Genomic DNA, 10,366 nt, shown 5'->3' with positions numbered 1-10,366 from the left:
GTACCTACTGCTGCACACGTATTATCACTATGGTACTTGCACATTTAAATATAATTGGATAAACGTGTTGATGCCAGTATTGAGAAGTAGACACACCATGCTCTATGTGCCTGTACTAAGGTCACGATACAAATCAAGTAATCTGTCAATTTAAATTCAACAGATAAACCATCAAGACTGATTAAAGGCCGTTAGCAATTCCGTCCCAAGATAGTTGGTGTATTGCTTCAATTAAATAAAATCAAGTCATGTTAAGTAATTCTGCGGTAAACACATTATGTATATAAATAAATTTAGTATAGATAAGAAGTTCAGGGGTATACAATATATATTCACGTTATTGGGATACAAAAGCATATCCCAAGAGAGCCAGTAAATCGGTGGACTGGCAAGGGGTTAGCCCAAAGCCAAATGATATCTTCCTCGGAATGACATGGATCCAAGATTAGAAGGTCAATTAACATAATGGTATGCGGGAGGACGAGCAAAAAGAAAAGCAGGAATTTAACGGAATATACATATATACCAAGGGGACCTTTTATAATCCACTTCCACTGAAGCATAAAATACAAAGTGACTATTTAAATTCCTTTATTTTTATTATTTTAATAATCTTTTATATTGTTACAAATAATATTTTTAACTTTGTTCGGTTATAACATTGCAATAATATAGGATAATAATAATAATAGTAATAATAGACTTACGAAGTGTCGTATAGTAGGAATGTGTGAGTGTAATATGCGGTCAGATCGACTTAAACATAGACGTTTGGCTGACAAATTTTGGGGAAGTATTCTAAGTATAGGTTCCATCGGGAAACAGTGTTACAATAAATTAATAAATACAAATAATAACAACCGTAGCGATAAATCGAATCTATTAGCACGATATTATTATTAAATTATTAGTACTTCAATTATTAAGTCCTCACGTTCAGATCATTGTCGTCGTCATCATCGTCGTCTTCGCTCACCTCAACAGTCGCAAGTTTTTCGAAACCGGCTCGTTGTTTTTTGTTAAATATGTTGCCCAAAGTAAATCCATCAGCAGCGTTAAGTGTCCGAGGTTGCCAGCGACTGAAAGCCGCTTCTTTCCGGTGAGCTGAAACAATAAAATGGTACGTAATCAATTAAAGTGGCGTCTGAACGTACACATAAACATGTATTGTGTTAGTAGGTACATGCTTTTTATGTTTATTGACACTCACGTATATGGGATGATTATTTTATCACTATAATACAGTCATTTTCATAGTGGTATATGTTTTTAAAAACATGTTTTTAGTTTTATATAATTTGAAGTCGTGACATAATAATAGTTTTTGAAAGTAATAACAAATATAAAAATAATAATGATAAAAAACCAATATAACTCGAGTCACATTCGAATTTTGAACGTTAGTGTTAGAAGCTTACAGTCTTCAATGTAAGTATAATATTATAGTTAGGTTGGGTACTTATTTTTCCGTATTACGTGTAATTTGACATTTGCTCACATAAAATATGATAAAATACGGTGGTAAACAATCAATCATAAGTGTTTAATGGCGATCATCGCTTTACAATCAATTAAAATATATCATGTTTACACAAAATATACTTAACACTCCAGCAACTAAATATATGGTTTACCTAGCTTTGTGATGTTGCCTAAAAAGCTCAAAATCAAAACTACACTAATTTAAAAATTGTATTTGATTAATATAATTCAATCAATTAATAATAAAATATCATTGTTATTATTTTTAGGACTAGATGAGGTATAGTTATACATTAATTTTTATTTTTTCTGATCCTCACCACTCAAATGATTATGGCTGTACTAAAGTACTAAACAAATAAAATGGTTTGGATATAAATAGGGAAATTTAAATTACGATGAAAAATACTTTTGAAGTTCTTTTTACAGGTATAACAAATTCACTGATTTGTCTATAATATTATCTTATACCCACATATATAGTAGTAATAATAATAATATAACCGAATAGATATACATCATAACTAAAAAGATATACATCATGCAAACTAAATAAAAAATTGTGGAAGTTGTGGAAAAATGGCTAACAAAAAATGTTTTCCATCCTATTAAAAAAAAAAAACTTCAATGACGCCCCTACTACAAATTATTGACATATCATATGTTAAAAGTAAACACACAGTAGGCGGGATGATGTTTTGAAATTTAACATACAACACAACTGGGTAGTAAAACATTTGTGTGTGTATTGATTATACAATAGTAATACATCTAATATATAAATGTTGTAGACTTGTAGTATAGAATATACAGCAGTCAATTCCCACACACTAAATGTAAATTCTAATAATCTAAATACATATGAATCAAATACACATTTTCACATTTTTATTAAAAACCTACGATGCTAGTAATAAATATATTTAATACTTAAAATAACAAATTTAGTTTATAATTATTATAAATCATACTATTACAATTTGTAACTTAAAAAAATACATTTGACTTGAAAACAAAATAATAAATATAATTGCTTAGAGAATAATAAATATTTTGTAATTGGAGCAAACAAAAATGTAAATTAATAAGTAAATAAATAAAACCAATGAAAGGTAAGATTGAAAATACAATAATGCTATACTGAATTAAAAATACTATGATTTAATAAAATTATAGATTTTGAATTAGGTGTGTCAATAAATATACATTTAATAAAAAAAGAAACACAATATTGCTTTCTAATAAAATTCTACAAAATTAAGCATTTATTTGAATCATATGAAGTATATTATACATGGATATTGTATTGAAAACTTATTTTAGTCTCTATTGTTTAAAAATAAATATTCCAAATATTCATATTAAATAAATATAAGAAGCAATGTCATAAAAAAAATCACCAATGAAATAATAAAGATTAAACTTCTGAACACAGAATTGTGAATTTTTTTATTTTTATGAATATTGCATATCTTAGAAAAATGAAAGGCTCTTCCTTTAAAAATAAATTAAGAATAAATTAATAATCTAAGTATTTCAATGGGATAATAATTTTAATGTAATTTAAAGTGAAACTATTTCATAATACCCATGGTAAATTATTTAAAAGTTACAAAAATTTTTAACTTAAAAAAAATATTAGAAAAACAAATTAAAGAAATTATTATACAAGAAACTTGTAAATAAAATGATTTGAATAATTTCCAATATACTGAACTTTTTATAGTTGACACATTAACTTTTTAAAACTATATTTTATTCTGTAGTTTCTGACTTCTTTGTAACCAAATATATAATGGTATGAATAGCAATTTGTTTAAAAAATAGTAGTGATATGAATTTATCAAATATTTTTTATATTTTATGAAATCAAAATTATTTTTAAAAACAATTTCTAAAAATTCTCTCAATAATTCAAAAATAAATATTATTTTTTAAATAGCAAAATAAAGTTTCATATTATATATATATATTTTAATATGTTTAAATTTAAATTAGATTTATCTTTCTGTATTTATCTTTAGATAATTACAAATATGTGGAAGGATCAAATTTATTGGAAGAAGGGGCTTGGGCAGCTAATTTAGTCCCCTTCTAATCAACCCTTTTCTGTGTGACAACTGTACAGTGAAACCAAGCACACAAATAAGTCAACAAGTATAACTTATAATTTGAATAATGAACAGGCTTAATCACCTCACTAACATTGAGTGATCCTTTACTGTAATTATTACATTCATCTCACTTTTGTCAAAATCAAATTTTATAAAAAAAAATTCAATTTAAAGACTATAAACATAAAGAATATTAAATTTGAAACATCAAAGAATAATTTAATCACTAAATGTCTAAATCTACTTAAAATTATTGAAAACTAATATTATAATTAACTTATTTAATTTATTTCAAACTATTCATGTTAGAGTTCTTACCTATTGATTTAGTCCGTGTGTATATTAAAACAGTTACAAATATAGCAGCAGTGAAAAACAAACCTACAGCAATTATTAACATAATCACTAAAATTTGTTTTCCAGAATTTTCTCTCAAACCAGCACAATCTAGAAAATAAAACAGAATAATAATAATTAAATAGGTATCTTTTTTAATTATAACTAAAATATTAAAATATTAAATTAATCTTAAATAAGTAGGCAATTTTTAAAAATTAATCAGTAGGTATTAATTTACACAGTTATCTATATTTTATTAGTTTTAGATTCAAAACTGTTTTATGTTTAAATGATTTTACTTAAGATCCCATTTTAATAGAATAATTTATTACATAACTGCTTAGGTTAAAGAACCTAGCTTTTGTTGTTGAGACATTTAATAATCATAAAACAAATTGTTTTTTAGAAGAAAAAAACTAAATTAAGAAATTTAAATTTAAAATAAAATATCTACATCATTCACACCAAGTGGTATGGACTTAGTATAAAAAAAAATGTAATTTAACAAATCTCTATTGTTTAGTGTAAAAAAAAGGGATTTGTTTTCATTATGAAGTGTCATGATAACCTGATTTAGAGTAGTAAATTAAAATAGAATTTCTTAAATGTAAAGATAAAACAATTGTTAAAAGAAACATCTTTCAATTAAATTTATAAAAATAAAATTATTTAAAGTTTATTTTATTTAATTAATAAATTATAAATTAATATATTTATTTATTGTTAATTTAATTTAATGCCTAATACAAATTATAAACAAAAAGGGTAATAATATTAAGGGGAGTATCAAAATAACAGATGAATAATAATACAATTTATGAATATAATAAATAATAACATAATTCACACATAATATCAAATTATCAAATGATATAATATTATGAAAAAATTCTACTAGTTATAATTAAATAGATCAATTTGGATATTATTAACTAATCTTGTGGTTCTAAACAAAGAAACATTCATAACATAGTCTATTCTGTGAAATTATAAACAGAAAAAATAAATAGACCAATATCGAATAGCCTATATAATCATTAACTAATCTAAATAAGCATTTAAAATTAGATATATTTACCTAGCTACAAGTCTGCTCATATTTAAAGTGTTTAATAACAGCTTATATAGGTAGCGAATGGAATTAACATAGAATACTACATTTGTAGTACAATAAATGAGGTAAACAATTTTAGAAAGCTTAAAGGAATTGTATATTATCATAGGGGACACAAGCTAATAAATTTATAAATATAATACATATAAACGTATATTAATTTTTTTATAAGAATTGAAAAAATTAAGAAAATTAAAACATAAATAAAATAATAATAGTGTTTCAGTGGAATTGTAAGCCGCTCCTATTAATAAAAAGAGGAAGCACAAAATCTGATACCAATCTGTGTGTATAATAAGAAAGAAATGTAATAGTTTAGAGCGTGTTGATTTTACTGTTTGTGTAATTGAATTGAAATATAATTATTTAAATTTACACAATTATAAATATCTTTATTTCTATATTTTATGACGATTCAAATACATATAGATAAATTATAGAATCCAAATTGTTTTTAATAATTATTTCCATAACAAAAATTGCATAGAATATTATGATTTAAACTTGGAGGCAAGTAAAATATGGAAATAGTAATACACTAGTGGCGCCATCTGTCTAATAAAATACAATTTAAATTAGCAAACAATTTTTTACTTGGGGAAGATGAGTAATACATAATGTAAAAATCAGTAACCAATTTAAATAAAATAAAATAATAGTTTGTTATTAATTAACGTCAAAAGTAAATATCCATAAGTTTGTGGCATATCATCAAAAGCTATGCTAATTTTAATAAGGTAGCTTAAAATCTTTGTATTTTTCAATTTTATTTCAATCATGTATAAATCATACATGATTTGTTAAGTACAATTGTTATTATTGTATTGACTCAAGACCTAAAATATGACATACTTGTTTTTCACTTATAAAACGTTCAATAGAGTAAAAGGAGAAGCACTAACATCAATACCGAACAGTGTCAGCAAAATAATATTTTAGGAAGTGTGTTTAAACTGTTACCAATAGACGATACTAGTATAATATATTACACATTATTATTATAAAATATTACATTGTATAATAAGTAAATCATAAAATTGTAAAAATTAATTTAAAAGATGCAAAATAAATATGACTATTAGACAATAGTTAGTAGTTACCATAAGTAAAAATATGTATCATAATTGATGTTATTTTAAAATAGTCAAATTTAGATTTGTACTTACTTTCTAGCATGTTATATTTGTTCAACATTATATCATGCAATGAAAAATTAAGTGATTCATCACTTTGGTTAATAAATTTGTTTTGAATATCTGAATCTAAAACATAATGAAGTACAATATTGTAAATATTATACCAATAATAAAAAAGAATCATTAAATTAAATTAATTACTATTATTTACCTAACACAAACTTCCGTATATGAGATCTTATAAGTTCCACAACATAAACAGATGTTCCATCTGGGCTTACAGCCATATCGTGAGGTCGTGAAAATTCATTATTTTTAGGATGAAATTGTCCAATTACTTCTAATGATGTAGCATTGATCACAATTCCTTGTGATAATGCCTCAGTTACTACATCCATATTTTTATCATTAAGTACATAAAATAGTCCACCTAAGATATATAAGATACTTAAGTGATTAAACATAAAAACAAAGTATTATGAATAATTATAAAAAATAATACTTTTTAAATTCAAATTATTTTTTATCATCTTAATATTAAGCATTTTATAGTTGCTAATTAATTTAAAACATACAGTTTTCACTAAAAAGTGATACCTTAAGTATTTTTTTTTCAACTTAATACAAATTAACCATTAATAAATTGTACGTACCAGCCATTGGTGAATATGCAACACTAAATAAACGTTGAAATAATTGTGGATTAATTTCAAAGTTGAAGGTTCCATTATTGATATTAAAACATAATACTCTGCTATTTTCACGATCAGCAACACATATCAATTCTTTATCTTCAGCCAATGTTAAGGCATGTGGAATCCACAATTGGTAAGGAGGCACAAGCATCTCACCTTTAATTATATAAAAATTAATATCATTAAATTAAAGTTAATAAGATTATAATATAAGAATTGATTTTTAGTTTGCAGTACTAATATTTAGTTCATATTAATAAAAAAAAGCAAAGAGGTGTAACTGTTTTAGTCCTTTAAATAACGTTAAATATTATGTAGTAAAATATACTCTGCATAATGTATTAACAATGAACAGTATTTAAAAAATAAATAAAATTATAAAATTAATACAATAAAATATTTGAAATAGAAGTTTTAATATTTGATTAAGTATTAATCATCTATACTTTTTTATTATTTTATATATTATGAGGATTAACTTATCATAATAATTATTTATAAATAAAACTAATAGATATTAGGATAAATATTGTAGCAATAATATTTTAGTGCTAAATTTTTTAAAAATTTGTAATTTAAGTAACTAGGCTGCATTTGTTTATAATATGTTACCATTTTTTATCAACCTGTGACTAAAGTGGATCGGCCCCATTGTAACAGTACTTGTCCTTCAGCAGAATATTTAATAATACGTGAGTTACAATATCCATCTGCTACGAAGAATTCACCACTAGATGTTACAGCTACTGATGTAGGTTTGCAAAATTGGTTTGAGTCTGTCCCTGGTTCAAATGCAGTACCAAAAGTCATTAATACATTTCCAGAGCTAGGGTCAAATTTGAATACTTGATGAAGAGCAACATCAGTCAACCAAACGTTATTTTCATGATCAACAGTAATACCATGAGGCATATAAAATCTGTAAAAAAACAATGTAAATACCATTTTGATTATAATTATATACATCATTATTTTTAAATTTTTTATTATACCTGTGACTACCCCATCTTTTAATTACTGAACCGTTTTTTGGATCCAGTACAACAACTACCTGTTCAGAAATTGGTCCTTTATTTTTCTCTCTGAACACATTGTTTTGAAAAAATGTAGTTTGATTCCATTCTCGATCGCCCCTATGAAATATGTATACCAAATTGTCTTTGCTTATGGAAACACCAGAAATTTGCCCAATACTGTTATCAATTTTTTGTGGAAAAGGCCATTCAGAAGATTCATGCAAATCTGTCAAAAATCAAAAACTTTAAACAAAATAAATAATACAATTCTGGGGACTAAATAATGTTGAATAGATATACATAGAGAAATTTACATTTGTTTGTATGAAGTATGGAATTTAATATATTTATCTACTAGTTATTAGATTATAATTTTGTAAAATTCATATTTTATTTATTGTTTAATTTAAAGCATTTAATATAAATATTTACAATATATTTGAACAATTATTTTAAATAATAACAAACAATAATATAATAATTCCAATCACCCCATTTTTATAAATCATAGTTTTCTTAATTAAAATAAATTTAATATTTAACAATGATTTATAACAATTTTATAGTAGTCACCAAAGTACCTAATCTTGTATTCTCTCAGTATGTATATCTGGTAGAATATTTAGTTCTAAAATAATTAGTTACATAATGTACTTACGAAATTGGTGAGATACATCGACATTAGAATTATCAGTATTATCTAGACTATTCTCCACTTGATTCTGACCATAGAGCTAAAAATAAAAGCAGAATAATATGTTATAAAGTATAAAAAAAAAAAAATAGAAAAAATATAACTATCTTTTTTTAATATTATACATGTCTTTAATTATTATAGATAAGATATATTATTCTGGATCTATCTAAGGTCAGAAATATAGTAACAATATAAATTAAAATTGCAGTTGTTTTTGAATATTATTATAAATAATATTATAAAAATGTTAATACAGAAATACTCTAAGAGGTATACCCTATTTAGGATAGCCAATGTTGTGTACATAGTATTATAAATGGTAAAGAAAAACTATAGATACCGATATAAATCCACCATATTGAGCAAATCAAATAAATTATGAATGGATACATGAACTGATTTTGACAAAGGATATACTAGTATGATACTAAAAACAATTTGTAGATATCTAAAGATAGTTCTGCAATGTAACAGATGTTATCTTCAATAGTTGTATTACACTGTGATTATTAGATAAACAAAATAACTATTGGTTGGTGCAGCTAATAAGTAATGATATTTAACTCTCAACAATAAAATTAACATAAACTTAACTCAATTTAACTTTATTTTTAGTTTAAAAGAAGTATAAACAATTGCAGTTTTTGCTTATAAGTTAAAATTTGAAATTTTATATACTTGCCAACCCATTCGATGTTAAAACATATTGATAATTAGAAAGTTTCACTCAGACCCGAACATTAATTTTTACACAATAGCCAAAATAATATGGCAGTGGTCAGTGGCTTATAAACAACAGCAACTACAAGTCTCATACACTTATCCACCTAATACCTCCACCACACAGTAAAGTTGCAATATATTTGGTAGGTACATAATACAACCGTGCGTCCGTTGACGACAGAGTACCGTCAACATCACGAAGAGCACTCTCACAGTCTCACCTGGTCGGTGGCCATCTGCTGGAACTGAACAGACGTCTGTTGCGACTGATCGTCAATCGCCAGTTGTTGGTCGTCGGTTGACAGGGGCTGGTAGTCCGTACCGGTCAACAGCAAACCGGCGTTGGCGGTCTGTAAGCAAAAGGAACCACATGCGACCAGTGCGGTCAGGGCGACGGTGACTGACATGGTTGTCACTCACCACGACGTCGACGACAGGCACAGAAGCATCACCGTCAGAACGGCTTCCGGGCTGAGTGGATCCGGAACGCGCGCAGAATAACGGTTTCCGTCGACGGATGCGCGTAACAGCAGCTGCCCGTAGTCTGTGGTGCTCGAACTCGACGGCAGCAGATCAACAAGTCTGCCGTTATCATGATAGTGGGCGGACGGTGGTTTATCTCAACGGATCAATAGCAACGTTACCGCAGATTAAAATATATAATAATATTATGTGTACGAGTGTGTATAGATATATGTTTATAATCTTACGGTCCCCGTCCCAAGCGCCATCTGCCCGGTGGGCTCGCTTTTGGACACCGTACGGTTCGTGGTTGGCCCGGACCGCGCACGGATAGCGCCGTTGAAAAGGTTTTGCGTCGCCGACGACGACCCGCTAAGATTGCAATTTTTTAAGACAGTTTTCCTAAAAGTCTCACACAAATTTGTTTAGCGTTCGACATTAATAATAATAATAATAATAATAATGCTCGTTTCCAGACCACACGTCTTTTATAATATAATATAAAACCACATGGGTAATCTAAAAATGTCCTATAATAACTAATAGTTAGGTACATACATGCTATATTTAGCACAACACATTGAGTAT

The 10,366-nt window shown here is 26.3% G+C and overlaps 1 protein-coding gene across 1 annotated transcript; it reads right to left on the bottom strand.

Annotated features, from left to right (window-relative positions):
- Positions 1-574: 574 nt before the first annotated feature.
- Positions 575-9,927, bottom strand: LOC113560512 (peptidyl-alpha-hydroxyglycine alpha-amidating lyase 1-like). Its single transcript, XM_026966423.1, has 9 exons — positions 9,538-9,927; positions 8,555-8,630; positions 7,873-8,122; positions 7,507-7,799; positions 6,839-7,036; positions 6,397-6,615; positions 6,216-6,311; positions 3,915-4,043; positions 575-1,104 (listed from the first exon to the last, which is right to left on the bottom strand). Exons 1-9 carry the CDS (start codon positions 9,721-9,723, stop codon positions 923-925), a joined length of 1,629 nt encoding a protein of 542 aa, XP_026822224.1. The 5' UTR covers positions 9,724-9,927; the 3' UTR covers positions 575-922.
- Positions 9,928-10,366: the final 439 nt, after the last annotated feature.

Source organism: Rhopalosiphum maidis, chromosome 4, assembly GCF_003676215.2.
Source record: "Rhopalosiphum maidis isolate BTI-1 chromosome 4, ASM367621v3, whole genome shotgun sequence".
NCBI classification, from domain to species: Eukaryota; Metazoa; Arthropoda; class Insecta; order Hemiptera; family Aphididae; genus Rhopalosiphum; species Rhopalosiphum maidis.
This window is presented reverse-complemented; position numbering and strand designations above follow the sequence as displayed.

Bases quoted from the DNA above. Each gene is read 5' to 3' on its own strand.
- LOC113560512 (XM_026966423.1), bottom strand. From the start codon at position 9,723: ATGTCAGTCACCGTCGCCCTGACCGCACTGGTCGCATGTGGTTCCTTT. The intron at 8,123-8,554 runs GTAAGTACATTA...GATTTTTGACAG, and splicing joins CGATGTATCTCACCAATTTC to ATTTGCATGAATCTTCTGAA. The intron at 7,800-7,872 runs GTATAATAAAAA...GTTTTTTTACAG, and splicing joins AAAAGATGGGGTAGTCACAG to ATTTTATATGCCTCATGGTA.